Genomic DNA, 16,064 nt, shown 5'->3' with positions numbered 1-16,064 from the left:
GGTAACTGGGCTTACTGAAGGTCTCACGCGATGTGCTATATGGGGTTCACTGCTACTCACAGGATGGGTATGTGGGCCACTGCCACTCACAGGATGGGTATGGGGTCCACTACCACTCATAGGATGAGGTATGGGGTCCACTACCACTCACAGGATGGGTATGGGGGTCCACTACCACTCACAGGATGGGTATGGGGTCCACTACCACTCACAGGATGGGTATGGGGTCCACTACCACTCACAGGATGGGTATGGGGTCCACTACCACTCACAGGATGGGTATGGGGGTCCACTACCACTCACAGGATGGGTATGGGGTCCACTACCACTCACAGGATGGGTATGGGGTCCACTACCACTCACAGGATGGGTATGGGGTCCACTACCACTCACAGGATGGGTATGGGGGTCCACTACCACTCACAGGATGGGTATGGGGTCCACTACCACTCACAGGATGGGTGTGGGGTCCACTACCACTCACAGGATGGGTATGGGGTCCACTACCACTCACAGGATGGGTGTGGGGGTCCACTACCTCCCACACGCTATCTTTTGGAGAGTAAAGAAGCATAGCAAGGTATGGGAGTGTGTAGAAGACCTGTAAAAATGATAATGCCATAGTGTGTAGGATGGGATGAGAACTGAAGAAGGCATTTGGTAGTGCCGTACCAGAAGCAACAGCCTGGCGAATCCGTTATCCGAGGTTGGCAGCGCTGATGGAGCTGGCCACGCTGTTCCCTGGTGTACAGATCCGCTGTAGGTTGTATACCTGGCCCTGTGGACGGAGAGAGGGGATGACAGTTGTACACCTGTCAGCGGGGAAGAAGATACAGAGAGAGGACTCTGAGGAGACAGAGGGGGACACGGAGGACACACAGACGGGTCCCAAGGATGGAGACACTTACCCCTGGACAGCCAGGCTGGGGCGGCACGGGCGGCGCGGCGCGAGTGACACGGTCAAAGGGCGGTCGCGCCGGCAGGATTCTGCAACAAGAAAAGAAATTCGTATAAATGGGCTCCTTAGCCATAAGCAGATATTACACAATATATGGCATTCGTGCAACATTTTAATTATTTACTCCAGACAGACAGACAGACAGAGGTGAGGGAGGGGGGGTGGAAGAGAGACTCACGTGTCGCGACACTTGGCGTTGATGTCCCTCTGGGCTCCCGCACGACAACCGACCAGTCGGGTCTCGATGACGTTGCCGGGGGTGGCGTGTGGCAGCGGGGCGCGACGACTCCTGTGGTGACTCCGCCCACTCACCAGGTCGCTCATAATGGCCTTCACTCTACAATATTAACACAACCATACAGGCTGGGAAGGCCGCAGTACAGTCTACATAAAACCCTATAGGGTTACGTACTTTATACATGTAGAGGGTACATAACCCTCCCTAAGGTTATGTATTTTCCCTTGGCCTATGTATTCTTTAGAGCTTAATAATTAAAATTATCCCATTAACTGGTTCAAGAATTCTAAAAAATATAACACAGAATGAGAGTCTGTTGGAATACGGCTTACTATAAACAGTCCATCCTCCTGTTTTCGTAGTACTTATAGTAACGATGAGAACCATTGTATATATACCGACGTACACAGAAATTAGAAAGTAGAAATCTGCACTATTGAGTTGGACAAACCGGACAACTATTTTTTTTATGTTGCAAAGACAAACTAAACTAACCTAACCTTCCTAGTTATCGTTACACGATAACTGAGGCAACGATATCCGAGTACATATGTGTTTTATACTAGGCCTAGGAATATTTAAGTTCGTTTTTTAGCTTCATTTTTTCCGACTCTTATAAAAGTGAATAGTGCGAATTCTACTATCTAATTGCTCAGAACGTCAATCTTTGTACTATAGTGAACATAGATACAAAAACTACTATTTAAACAGGAGAATGGGTTGACTTTAAAGTATTACCTCTGGATGTGTCTGGAGCCTTCAGGCTTGGCACACTGTAGTGAGCTTATACCGCTTCAATAAAATAAGAACAAAATATGACTAACATTTTGAAGAACTCGTGAAACTTATGGCCAGAAGGAGCTTGCAAGAAGTCGAGGCTGCTGCCGGGCCCTGACGCCGAGTCCATCAGGCCCTTCAGGTATGCAATCAGCTCTCCCTTCACCACATTCCCCTTCGACAGTGGCTGAGTCGCCTCGTCATAGGCTTGTCCGGAAGATGCGTCAACCGAATACTTTGATCCTCGGCCGTTGCCGTACATGGACATTGAGGTACCAGAAACAGTTGAAGGACCATAGGGACCTACAGTCGTACCCGTCATCTTATAAGGTACAGCTGCAGAAGACAAGGGAACCGTTCCTTCCCTAGGGATAGGAGGTCCGTACATGTAACTGAAGAATGAGAGAGTGTAAGAGTCGAAGACCTGGTAGCCGGCGTCCTCGAGGGTGGAACAGACGCCCTGGAGCCGGTCCAGGGCCAGGGAGTACCAGGTCGGGGCCGGACACACACCGCTCATCTGTGGGAGAGACAACACACGCCCCTGCATGAACACCTTACCTTAAGACTACCCGAGTCTTCAGACATTTTAGTAGTCTCTTCCAGTGATCAAGACTGTAGAGAAGATTCATTCCTCAGATCATACAATTATACTTATCTTTAAAGGAACTGACTACCTATATATTAACTGTAATTAGACATCTAAAACAATATTACTCTGTTAACACCAAGATTGCATCCTATGTAATATTTTCTGCTTGGCGTTGCATCCTTCCCTCAGCATCTCAACAATATCATGAGCATCTTGCGGTGATGCTGGAGCCGCCGGACATTTCCCTCCTCGCCCTCTCTGCGGCGAATGGATCCCATCCAACTTTAACCTGATTTACTGATTATTTAAGCTATCAGAGCAACACAGTCAATCTAGTGATGCATCACGGGTTCTACATTTTCATTCACACCCAGTTATTCAATACAATGTAAATTAAGCTTGTTTAGGTCTAAAGTCTAGACTGTGTACTGGATAATCATGAGTTTAAATGTCTGAAGTTCCTCTGAACAGTTTTGATAGTATTACTATAACACATGTTCTTATCCTAACTGGATGCGCCTGTAGTTCACCTGTCCTAGTCGGTGACACTTGTTGCTCTCCTGTTCTTGCTGTAAATACCTGTAGTTCAACTGTATGTTCAACTGTTCAACTGTAAGGACACCTGTTCTAGCTTGCAATACCCATGGTTCACCTTTCCTAGCTAGTGTCCCCGGTCCTAGTTAATAACACCCGTGTCTTACCTGTCCAAGCTGGTAGCACTTTCCATAATCAGAAGCGAAGGGGACGAAGGGAAGTTCATTGGGCCCTCGGTAGAGATTCTTCCCGCCGCACGGGTCAGGGAGGCACTCCGGCGGGAGGCTGAAATCCCTGAACCACAGCACCTGTTGGAGGTAAAATTGTCAGTTCCTTCTTCTAGAGGGCCGACAACAGCCCTCAAGCCCAATGCCTCCCACCCAGCCCTCGGTATGAACCACCCCCTAAATCCACCGCTACCGGGCTCACCTTTCCTGGCGGGCAGACGCCAGTCATGCTCAAGATGGGCTCACACACTGTGTCATACGAGTCGTTGTTGACCTCGTAGGTACCGTCCGGACACTGGCACACGGGCGTCCCGAACGCGGACTCGTACAGCTGACGACCCGCTGAGAAGGGGCGAATCGCACATCAGGGCCAGGTCAGCGTCGGCACCAGGGGTGAGAGGTTATAGTGAATTATGATTTATTGCCAATGAAGCACGCAAGAAAGCCTTGTGCGAGAGGGTGAGAGTGGTGTGTGTGTGTGTGTGTGTGTGAGAGGGTGTGTGAGAGAGGGTGAGAGTGGTGTGTGTGTGTGTGAGAGGGTGTGTGAGAGAGGGTGAGAGTGGTGTGTGTGTGTGAGAGGGTGTGAGTGTAGCAGCCAGCAGAGGTCTGGAGCACTCTCAGTTTACCAGATCACGATGCCCCAGCAACAGAGGTTGGACGTTAAAGTAAGATTTCTACGCCTTTAACCCTTCCGCTGCTGACTTAGTTTGGGGCTTCCACCTCTCTAGCGCAGATTGTCAGAAAAATTTAATAGGTAACCAATTCATATTAAGTTATAGAAAATAATAAAAATATTTTTGGATAATATGGTCAAAAAAATTATTCTTATAATATTTTGAATAACAAAAGTATTTTGCTCTTAAAAGTTATTGAAAAGAACAAAATATGGAGATTATGGGAAAATAACAAAAATTCTAGTTGCTCTAATTTAGTAGTTGGGGAATTAGAACACAAATTTAATCCCCCCCCTCTTTTAACCCCTCCCCCCCCCCCCTACAATCCCCAAAATAGCATTAGAAAATGTTAAAAAACAAAAATACTTGATTCATATGAAGTTCTTGAAACACAAATAAAGATTACATGAAAACTGAAAATAATTTCGATACAATGAAATCACAACAGTATCTGCAAGAAAAATCTTCGGCGCACGAGGCAAGTTCGATCCCATCGGACTGCTCCAAAGTTTTTCCTCGTGAATTTAGAAGCCTTACTTGGGTCTGGTGAGATGATGGGGAAACAGAATGTAGGTTATAGCGGTGACGAGGAGTCACAACACGTAGGGTTTAAAACATGAGAAAATTGTTACCACTCTGTTAGGGAGCCGGTCGGCCGAGCGGACAGCACACTGGACTTGTGATCTTGTGGTCCCGGGTTTGATCCCGGGCGCCGGCGAGAAACAATGGGCAGAGTTTCTCTCACCCTATGCCCCTGTTACCTAGCAGTAAAATAGGTACCTGGGTGTTAGTCACGGGCTGCTTCCTGGGGGTGGAGGCCTGATCGAGGACCGGGCCGCGGGGACACTAAAGCCCCGAAATCATCTCAAGATAATCTGACTCTTAAGTCATCGCTACTCTTTACGTAAACGCAACTCAACCTAAACTAACCCAACCTAACCAAGAGGTGAAAATGCGTTTATGACGTCACGGGAAAGGTATTTGACGTTAGTACGACGTCAGAATTTTATTCCGGCTCAGGTTATATACTCTACTTGTGCCGTCACCCTTCCCCCCCCTCCTCCTCCATCTCTCCCACCACTGTACACTTGTCTCACTCTCTCTCCTTCCCTGCATTCTCCACTATTTCCTCAAATTTACATTTAGATCCTTTTGACTGAACTTTCAAATGATCACTAATATCCTCAAACAACTGATGAGGATGATGTTTGCTACAGCGCCAGGGGCGGGAGTTGTTGATGATTGAGGGCGACGGTAGGAGCCATGTAGCGTGGGCGGCAGACGACATGTTCCCCTGACAGTGGTTCAGTCAGCACTGAGAGACCATCTAATATTTCATAACACGGCGACTCTGGGGACAGAGACCTCTATCGGCCGTAGACACAACCACACCTCGGCTTGAGCTTCAGTAACCCAGATATGAAAGTGCTCACGTATTCAGCTCAATGAAGCTGAAAGCATCCGGGTCACAGAGAGCGTGTTATGGGCGCCAGAACTGTAATTGTTTAACAACTGAGCTACAGAAACTGCTGTATAAATACCATAAAAACACTTGGATTACATACGGGGGCACAGCCTGTCGTTAAGAGGGTCGTGACACAGCTGGTCGCCGAAGACAAAGATCCTGTCCGGAGCACAGAGCCTCGGGGCGCAGTAGCCCTGGTTGGTCTCCAGGTTCAGCAGCACGAACTCCGTCACCTGGCACGGCCCCCGCGTCAGTAGCTTGTGGCACCCACCTCCAGACACCTGCACCTCCCCTCTGGGGCACGAGTCAACCAGCTGGTCGGGGCCTGCGGTGTCAACACGAGCATCAACACACAGGTAATGCAAGGTATTAGGAAACGTTAAATTATCGTTGATTAAAGGTGCTAAATGGACCCGAGAGTGTCAAGATTTTGTTGTTAATAGCTAAGAATATTAAATATAGATACATTTGGTGTCTAATATTCCACAGGAAGTGAGCTGTGAGAGGCAGCTTATATATAAACGCAACCAAACTCATTCATGTTTGTCTTTCATCTACAACCTGTCATCAGCAAAGTCCAAATGCCTGTTAATCCAGCCGCCAAACCCCCTGTTTATGCCAACCCGTCCTCGACTCAAGTCCATTACATTCAGCGGTCGACCCCACAGAGGCATTCAAAATTTTTTACATGCTGTTCATTCAAAATGGGAATTTTCTCAAATATAAATTATTATTATAATATATTAGCATATTGTGCATATATAGGCATAGGTTAGGTGTTTAGGTTTTGTTGGCGATTATTTGTATTTGAAGTACGTGGGTGAAGCATTTACAGCGTTGTGGTTCGAACAAAATTCGTCAGTGAAGCACTTGTTCCGGAAGTGTTCGAACGTCATCAGTTGTGAGTCGTGTGTAAACCGTTTTCCATTCATAAACAGGGGGTTTGGCAGGTGCATGGAATCACTTTTGGGTCTTTGTTTGGAGGACGGGCTGGTTTATGCAGCCCGTCCTCCACGTGTCATGCCTAATCCTCCACGTGTCATGCTTTGCCAGTCTCGTGACATCTTACTCGACATCGACCAGCTGGGAAAAAAGGACTAGTTGCTAGATTTATGGAAATGGAGGATAGTTTCCTGCGAGGTTGCCAAACACACCACTATAGAATTGTTGAGGATGCTGCCATTCACCTCCGTTGTCCGGTACAACACCAGGGGTCAGAGTCACCGCTTCACCACCACTGTGTGCTGGGAAAGCCGGAAGTGGTCGGCTTGTTGACACAAGCTCTCCAACCCAGCCTAAGCCTATGCTGGTCCTAGCTGCGGCTGTCATCAAAGGTGCGTTCTTGTCGTTTTGTTTATAATTAGACCTAGGCTTAGTAATGTAAGGTGTTTGGGTTCTGTTGGCAAATATTTACATCTACAGTACGCGGATGAAATATTCAGAGATGTGTATTTCGAATATTGGACGTGAGCGAAGCACTATTCTAGAGAAGGTCAAACGTTATCAGCTTTAAGTCCAGCCCATCCTCTCCAGCAGTGACTAAATGCTCGTTAATGCAGTAGCTAACTCTCCGTTCATCATCAAAACAATAGGTGATGCGCTCACTACGCGAAAGTTACATACTGACATTAAAAAATATATATAAGTCAGTATTTGAGCAACATGTATAGCTAACTTGACCATGTTCAAAGCTATGGTTCTAAACATTCCTCGTTCACGTTCAGTCTGTGCTATATGAACACTCCCTAAATCGCCATAACCTAGCCTGTTCTCAGACTAGGCTCGTTAGAGCGGCGGCCGTTCCCCAAGACACACTCATCAATTTTAGTGTATTGTGTATTAAACATAGGTTTGTTCCCATAAATAAGTTAATATTGTTATACAGCAAAGTTTTATGTATATTTAGACGTAGTTTAGGTTAGGTGTTTAAGTTCTGTTAGCGATTATTTGTATTTGTAGTACGTGAGTGAAGCATTTACAGACTGAGCATTAGATTCGATCAGAGGTCGTCAACGAAACGTTGTTTTTGAACGTCATTTTGAAAGCAACCCGTCCTTATGACCAAAGGCCAAATGTCCATTCCATAAAGCCGCCAACCCCTCTCTCTATGAATGAAGAACTCTTTAACACACGACTCAAAGTTTGTGGAGGCATCTGTGAGGTCGACTTTGGAATTCATTGCGATAGATCTAAGACTGTTTACTAACTATAATTATAAGTTTAATGTAACTAAAATTGGTAATTGCAAAAAAAAATAGACATTATAATAGATAAACGCTTGACTGGTTACCAGTGAAAAATATAGGGCCCAATCCTTAGGCTCGCCCGTGAGGAGGCATAGACAGGTATCACCTAATTGGTTGGATAGACAGGGGTCAGGATAGACAGTGGTCAGGGCAGACAGGTGTCAAGAGTGACAGGGGGTCAGGACAGGCAGTGGTCAGGGCAGACAGGGGTCAAGAGAGACAGGGGGTCAGGATAGACAGGTGTCAGGACAGACAGGGGGTCAGGACAGACAGGGGTGACGTAAGAGAGACAGCTCACTAACACAACACGACACACACACTCTGGACTCACTTGCGTAGTACGGGAGGGAGACTGGGATGGCTGGAGCCAGTGGTCCAGCGCGGGCCTGACGCCGCCACCGTCCTCTCTGCCGAACACACTCACCTTAATAACACTCATATTACTAAACTGACCTGAATTTACCCGAAACCCACTAACACGACTGAATTCGACGAGGACAGGAAGCCGGCTGCTTGTTCAGAGGTTCCCCTTCCCCCTCATTTGCCTAGAATATCTGTTAATAATGATTCTAAAATTGCTCATATCCTACACGACTTCATTTGAAGCCTAACACCCCCTATAATCTCATTTATTTGTAAGGTGAGGCTTCAGATGAGCTGATGAAGGATGGGAGATTAGCTCACAGCTTCACTAAGGACCTCTTCCTCATCCCTCACCAGTCAGTGTTGTGGTCAAGTAACACATATTGACAATGTTCATCAAAGATATTTCAAATGTGAAACTGAAAAATAAAATGTGGAAAAAAACTGAAGGTGAAGAAAATGTTGCATATTTGTACAGACAACAACTGGAGTAAGCCATGATGTAAATAGTTATTATTTTAGTAAATGAAGACATTGATTGTGCTCCTCTGTGAGGATATACATGTTGTTCTATCATATGCTCGTATACATGAATATATACACATGCGCACATGAATGCATGCGTACATGAATACATGCGCACATAGAGACATTAGAGATAATTGATCAAAATACCACTTACTTCTTTACTTGAAATTTCACAGTCGAAGACAAGTGGCAGGACGCAGCTGAGGACGAGGACGGCGAGGACGACCTTCGCCATCGTGGCAAGGATTCTCCAAGATTATTTAACTCCAAGTTAGACTTCCTTCCAGCCCCTGAATCCCTATAGCCTTCGAGGACGACGCCTTGTAGCCTTCGAGGACGACGCTTTGTAGCCTTCGAGAACGACGCTTTGTAGCTTTCGAGGACGAAGCCTGGGTTGCTTAGGCTAAGGGTCGAGTTCGCAACTTTTATAAAGGTCGAGACTGTTACGTTATCTAGTCCATGTAAGATGTGTACAGCTTGTCAGCAGACCATTGTTGGTCCTATGGGGTGTGGACGCTCCCTAGGACACCTGGACGCAGAGTAACACTCGAGATGCAGTCAGCAGACTGTACAGAATAACTAACTACTGGAGAAGCCGCCAGCAGACCGTCTTCCTGTCTTTGGCACTGATCTGTATTAAAAACATTAGCAAGAAATTATGCACTACTCTTCAGTGTATAATTCTTCTTTCCCAGGAAGACTGCAACTGAGACTTGCCAGGAGGCAGTGAATGTGAAGAGGCACAGCACTGTGTTTACCTCCCAAGAGTACGGTTACTTCTATTAAAGTTAGTTTTGTGCAGAAATTAACGTGAAGTAAAATTTACTTGTAATATTAATGTGGTGCAATCTTTAAAAGTAGCCTATATGGGTCTCACTCTCTCTCTCTCTCCCTCTCCCCCTCTCTCTCTCTCTCTCTCTCTCTCTCTCTCTCTCTCTCTCTCTCTCTCTCTCTCTCTCTCTCTCTCTCTCTCTCTCTCTCTCTCTCTGACACAGAGTCACCAGGACCCACACTACACTACACACCTGAGAGTCACCAGGACCCACACACTACACACCAGAGAATCACCAGGTCCCACACACTACACACCAGAGTCACCAGGACCAAAACACACTGCACACCTGAGTCACCAGGACCCACACTATACACCTGAGAGTCACCAGGACCCACACACACTATACACCTGAGAGTCACCAGGACCCACACACTACACACCAGAGAGTCACCAGGTCCCACACACTACACACCAGAGTCACCAGGACCCACACACACTACACACCTGAGAGTCACCAGGACCCACACACACTACACACCTGAGAGTCACCAGGACCTAAACACTACACACCTGGCTCCTCGGTTTCCACAATCAACAGCGTCTCACAGGAGCGTGGCGTCGAATCCCCACCGCGTCCGGATGACTAGTCTTGACGTATGAAGCTGACACAAGACCACATCAGCGAAAGTCACCTCATGCTGCATGCCATCTCCCCTCCAACTCCCCCCCCCCCCCCCCCAACACCCCCCCCCGTCCTCTCTCCTCTCCCCCCCCCCCCTCCTTATATCCTCCTGGTACCCGGGGTGAAAGTCCTGATGACAACAGGATTTCTTAAATTAAACTTCCGTCTTGACAGAAGGAAATATGTTCTTAATTGATATCCTAAACCGTAATGCGAAACTTTCTACTCTCGCTAGCCATCAAATACAATAACATTTTCTTCGTAAATAATTGTTCATTTGTAAATATATAAGTGGAAACACTTTTTTTTTGTTCGGGGTTATAAGTGACATTTTCTGGTTAGTTCTATCTGCATTCTACAGCAAAAATGGCTGTTATTACCCTCAAGTTTTGCTGTGTCTTTTGTCCAAGACAGCTTGGGGAAGACGTCTTGAAAGGGGGGCCGGAAGACTGGTGACTTGGGGCTCACTGTGTCGCAGCTCTTGGATAAGGAGTCGGCAGCCTTCAGGCACCTTCAAGATGTCTTCCCTGAGCTGTCTTAGGCAAAAGCCAAAGCAAAAATTGAGCCGATTTATAGCCATCTTCTCTACTTTGAAGACATTTAGCAATCAGAAAATAACACGTGTGACCCAAAGACAACAACAAAAAAGTTATTAACTTTGCCGAAATGTTAAGAACAATATTAATGTGCACATGGAAATGTCGTAATTATATGAACGGTAATTGTTTGAATAATATATATTGTTTCAAGCGTAGGTTAGACAAATATATATGAATGAGTCTGTATGGATAAACAAATAGACAAGGACCGTGACGAGGATTCGAACCTACGTCCGAGATCTTCCCAGTCTGTATGGATAGTAACAGGAGCTGCCTCGTACAGGCCAATATGGGCCTTCAGCAGGTGCCACTATATCCGTATATCCTCTGACGCTCTATCGTACTCTACAGTAACAGGGGCAAGACAGTGCTGGAAAATGCATATTAACCAACAGTGACCTTTCGCTTCGATAGACATTCATGGGTACATTACATAAGACACGATACGATAGATAAACTAAAAAAAAAATCGGAGCCAGATAAAGTTTTTTTTTCAGTGATGTTCCTACGCGGGTCCCTGAGCCTCTGAAGGGCCAGATTCACGAAGCAGTTTCGCCAGTACTTACGAACCTGTCCATCTTTTCTCAATCTTTGGCGACTTTGTTTACAATTATTTAACAGATAATGAGCTCCGAAGCACCAGGAGGCTGTTTATAACAATAACAACAGTTGATTGGCAAGTTTTCATGCTTGTAAACTGTTTAATAAATGTAACCAAAGCCGTCAAAGATTGAGGAAAGATGTACACGTTCGTAAGTTCTTGCGTAACTGCTTCATGAATCTGGCCTCTGGCCTGGCCCGCTAGGTGTTGCTGTGATCAACATAACTATGGCGGTTGGCGCCTTCTACCTGTCCTGCCCTGTCTCTTCTTCTACCTGTCCTCTCGCGTAACACGCACACACCGAATTTTGACGCCAAATAAATCATTGTAAAAATCATAGTGGCTCGCAAATTTGCCATGTTGTTACGTTTTCTGTTCTTGGATTCTCGGTTAGGTTAGGTTAGGTTAGGGCTGTTTAGTACGTCTTTTGTTTTGTGACAAGTCGAGATGAGGAGCTGGTTTGTGGGTTGGGGATACATCTGTTTCTGAAGTTTTGAATTGAAAACGTGAGTTGAAGAACATATTGGTGAAAATTTGAGAGCTGAATATTGACATAAAAGGAGAATTAATAAGACACAAATTTAAATTTGAAATTTATTTATAAAATTAATTCCTATAGACATTTTCACAACGTCTGAGTAATATATATTATTTCAACGGGTCCACGGACTCCGGCGGATCAACCTTTGACCACACAGCTCACGTGAAAGAGGTCTGTCTGGTGTGTGGAGAATTGACATTGCTTATGAACTGTCTCTCTGTGGTAGTAATTCCTTAATATTCAGAATCCAGTTGTTAATATCCCTACTTCCCCTGAGGACTTGTAGTTCTGGTCGACCCTGTGGACATGTAGTTCTGGTCGACCCTGAGGATTTGTAGTTCTGGTCGACCCTGTGGACTTGTAGTTCTGGTCGACCCTGAGGACTTGTAGTTCTGGTCGACCCTGTGGACTTGTAGTTCTGATCGACCCTGAGGACTTGTAGTTCTGGTCGACCCTGTGGACTTGTAGTTCTGGTCGACCCTGAGGACTTGTAGTTCTGGTCGACCCTGAGCACTTGTAGTTCTGGTCGACCCTGTGGACATGTAGTTCTGGTCGACCCTGAGGACTTGTAGTTCTGGTCGACCCTGTGGACTTGTAGTTCTGGTCGACCCTGAGGACTTGTTGTTCTGGTCGACCCTGAGGACTTGTAGTTCTGGTCGACCCTGTGGACTTGTAGTTCTGGTCGACCCTGAGGACTTGTAGTTCTGGTCGACCCTGAGCACTTGTAGTTCTGGTCGACCCTGAGGACTTGTAGTTCTGGTCGACCCTGTGGACATGTAGTTGTGGTCGACCCTGAGGACTTGTAGTTGTGGTCGACCCTGTGGACTTGTAGTTCTGGTCGACCCTGAGGACTTGTAGTTCTGGTCGACCCTGTGGACTTGTAGTTCTGGTCGACCCTGTGGACTTGTAGTTCTGGTCGACCCTGTGGACTTGTAGCTCTGGTCGACCCTGTGGACTTGTAGTTCTGGTCGACCCTGTGGACATGTAGCTCTGGTCGACCCTGAGGACTTGTAGTTCTGGTCGACCCTGTGGACTTGTAGTTCTGGTCGACCCTGTGGACTTGTAGTTCTGGTCGACCCTGAGGACTTGTAGTTCTGGTCGACCCTGAGGACTTGTAGTTCTGGTCGACCCTGAGCACTTGTAGTTCTGGTCGACCCTGTGGACTAGTAGTTCTGGTCGACCCTGTGGATATGTAGTTCTGGTCGATCCTGAGCACTTGTAGTTCTGGTCGACCCTGAGCACTTGTAGTTCTGGTCGACCCTGAGCACTTGTAGTTCTGGTCGACCCTGAGGACTTGTAGTTCTGGTCGACCCTGTGGACTTGTAGTTCTGGTCGACCCTGTGGACTTGTAGTTCTGGTCGACCCTGTGGACTTGTAGTTCTGGTCGACCCTGTGGACTTGTAGCTCTGGTCGACCCTGTGGACTTGTAGTTCTGGTCGACCCTGTGGACATGTAGTTCTGGTCGACCCTGAGGACTTGTAGTTCTGGTCGACCCTGTGGACTTGTAGTTCTGGTCGACCCTGTGGACTTGTAGTTCTGGTCGACCCTGTGGACTAGTAGTTCTGGTCGACCCTGTGGACATGTAGTTCTGGTCGACCCTGAGGACTTGTAGTTCTGGTCGACCCTGTGGACATGTAGTTCTGGTCGACCCTGAGGACTTGTAGTTCTGGTCGACCCTGAGGACTTGTAGTTCTGGTCGACCCTGTGGACTTGTAGTTCTGGTCGACCCTGAGCACTTGTAGTTCTGGTCGACCCTGTGGACTTGTAGTTCTGGTCGACCCTGTGGACTTGTAGTTCTGGTCGACCCTGAGCACTTGTAGTTCTGGTCGACCCTGAGCACTTGTAGTTCTGGTCGACCCTGTGGACTTGTAGTTCTGGTCGACCCTGTGGACTTGTAGTTCTGGTCGACCCTGAGGACTTGTAGTTCTGGTCGACCCTGTGGGCCGGCTACACCGGTAATACACTACCGGTGTATTATAAATAAATACACAAATGCAACACTCACTTTTAAGGTGTTTAATCATGTTGTTAATATGTCTGGCAAAGTTTGGGTGTTCAGTAACGCCTAAAAGAAAATAACTTGTGAGGCTTGCTGCATAAGTGTTTTCTTTCAGGAAAAATATATCGTCCGTTTGTAAATTATTTATTCAAGTGAAAGTCTTGAGACTAAGCAGAAGACTGCAATAGGAGCGGTTGAACATTTCCAACATTCACAATTTACCTGCATAGCCTAACATTTTGCAGGTCCCAAAGTTTACATCCACTCAAGCTGACTGTTAAATAACTCTACTTTAAATCAGGAATCAAGTAGACATTAGTTTTCACTTTAGTATCCTAAAAAAAAAGAATACGAATGAACCTTCTGAGGGTATAATATGCCTGTGTGATTTTCCATACAATTTTCCACCACATCATTGCTTTATGCTAATTAAACTAGATCATCAGTATGTACAAAAAAGAAACCATATTGGCTTTAGTACCGTCCATGCGACCGCCAGCTCTGCTGATCTTAACTTTCAAGAGTGAGCCAAGATAGGTAGCAATTAATACAGAGCTATACATGTCTATTGTTTTTGACCCAACTTTTATAGAAAACATTTGAGAGATCACTCCGTTCCACAGCTACTTTGTACACGGACGGTCAAATTATTGCTGCGAGAGTGTCAACATTGTGAGGGAGGGACACCAACAGCAGCGTTCTCGGCTTGGCGCTAATGTCCCTGATATATGTCCAGTGTGTGGTACTCACACTAATGTGTACCCCGTCATGCCTACTCTCTCTCTGCCTCTCTGGCTCTCTCTCTCTGTCTCTCTCTCTCTCTGGCTCTCTCTCTCTCTCTCTGGCCCTCTGGCTCTCTCTCTCTGGCTCTCTCTCTCTCTCTCTCTCTCTCTGGCTCTCCCTTTCTCTCTCTGGTTCTCTCTCTCTCTCTCTCTCTCTCTCTCTCTCTCTCTCTCTCTCTCTCTCTCTCTCTCTCTCTCTCTCTCTCTCTCTCTCTCTCTCTCTCTCTCTTTCTCAATCTAACGCGTTTCTCCTGTTTGTACACTAATTATTCCCCCAGCACGCCCAGAGTCTCTAATTACTTCACCAAATATACATGTATTGTGTTTACAGCTGCTCCCTTTCTCTGTTCCACTCACTTTCTCACCCCCCACCCTCAGTACTCACCCTTCCTCACCCTAAACAGCTCCTAAACATGGCGTAACATGTTGTCTCTGCAGCCAGACATAGATCCATACACAGGCATCATAAAGGAACTCGCAAAGTAGCTGTGGAGCGCCAGCCATGTGGGGTCGTGTTGAAGACAATGGCGTCAGTGTCCTCGCCAAGCTCGTGGCTGACCTGGGTAAAAAATTACCTTTTGAACCATGAAACGTATAGTCTTTAACACTGTCGAAAGTGAAGAGACGCTCTAGATGAACTTACGGACCACAGGGAGCATAGTCTATACCGTTCAGATCTGTTGTTTGTTACTGTGACATTTGTTGAAAGCATCACAGGTGAGGCGGCGGCATGCAGTGAAGTCTGTGTGTGGACTGGTCGATGTTGTCACTACTGCGATGCAACTTGGCTACAAGGATCTTTATAGCATCTTAGTCTCGTTGGCTTGGCTTGGTGTCGGGCTTAAGGCTTGTTAAACGTTGGAGGCGTTATTAAAGCCACTATAAACGTGTATATATGTATATATATATATATATATATATATATATATATATATATATATATATATATATATATATATATATATATATATATATACATATATATATATATATGTCGTACCTAGTAGCCAGAACGCACTTTTCAGCCTACTATGCAAGGCCCAATTTGCCTTATAAGCCAAATTTTCCTGAATTAATATATTTTCTCTGATTTTTTTCTTATGAAATGATAAAGCTACCCATTTCATTATGTATGAGGTCATTTTTTTTTATTGGAGTTAAAATTAACGTAGATATATGACCGAACCTAACCAACCCTACCTAACCTAACCTAACCTATCTTTATAAGTTAGGTTAGGTTAGGTAGCCGAAAAAGTTAGGTTAGGTTAGGTAGGTTAGGTAGTCAAAAAACAATAATTTCATGAAAAATTGGTTTATTAGGCAAATCGGGCCTTGCATAGTAGGCTGAGAAGTGCGTTCTGGCTACTAGGTACAACATATATATATATATATATATATATATATATATATATATATATATATATATATATATATATATATATATATATATATATATATATTATATTATATTATATTATATTATATT

The 16,064-nt window shown here is 45.7% G+C and overlaps 1 protein-coding gene and 1 long non-coding RNA gene across 3 annotated transcripts in view; one reads left to right on the top strand and one right to left on the bottom strand.

Moving 5' to 3' along the window:
* The window catches only part of LOC123754542 (uncharacterized), a 10,597-nt gene extending 1,709 nt beyond the window's left edge, over positions 1 to 8,888 (bottom strand). Inside the window, exons 1-9 of one of the 2 annotated variants that reach the window (XM_069326412.1) lie at positions 8,754 to 8,888; positions 8,040 to 8,115; positions 5,563 to 5,787; positions 3,526 to 3,665; positions 3,264 to 3,404; positions 2,021 to 2,490; positions 1,137 to 1,295; positions 909 to 987; positions 1 to 778 (exon numbers count right to left, since the gene is read on the bottom strand). The exon at positions 1 to 778 is cut by the window's left edge and continues 1,709 nt beyond it. In XM_069326412.1, the coding sequence (XP_069182513.1) occupies positions 698 to 778; positions 909 to 987; positions 1,137 to 1,295; positions 2,021 to 2,490; positions 3,264 to 3,404; positions 3,526 to 3,665; positions 5,563 to 5,787; positions 8,040 to 8,115; positions 8,754 to 8,834 (1,452 nt within the window). In that variant the 5' untranslated portion in view covers positions 8,835 to 8,888 and the 3' untranslated portion in view covers positions 1 to 697. Of the gene's footprint in view, positions 779 to 908; positions 988 to 1,136; positions 1,296 to 2,020; positions 2,491 to 3,263; positions 3,405 to 3,525; positions 3,666 to 5,137; positions 5,510 to 5,562; positions 5,788 to 8,039; positions 8,116 to 8,753 lie in introns of those variants that run through there. The other variant, XM_045737016.2, reaches the window with a different exon arrangement.
* LOC138365838 (uncharacterized) lies at positions 5,648 to 8,905 on the top strand. The gene is made up of 3 exons (XR_011229043.1): positions 5,648 to 5,818; positions 6,516 to 6,796; positions 8,776 to 8,905. It is a non-coding gene; the product is annotated as an uncharacterized lncRNA (long non-coding RNA).
* Positions 8,906 to 16,064: the final 7,159 nt, after the last annotated feature.

Source organism: Procambarus clarkii, chromosome 18 (assembly GCF_040958095.1).
Source record: "Procambarus clarkii isolate CNS0578487 chromosome 18, FALCON_Pclarkii_2.0, whole genome shotgun sequence".
Classification (NCBI taxonomy): Eukaryota; Metazoa; Arthropoda; class Malacostraca; order Decapoda; family Cambaridae; genus Procambarus; species Procambarus clarkii.
Note: the sequence above shows the minus strand (reverse complement) of the source record. Positions and strands in the feature narration are given on the sequence as shown.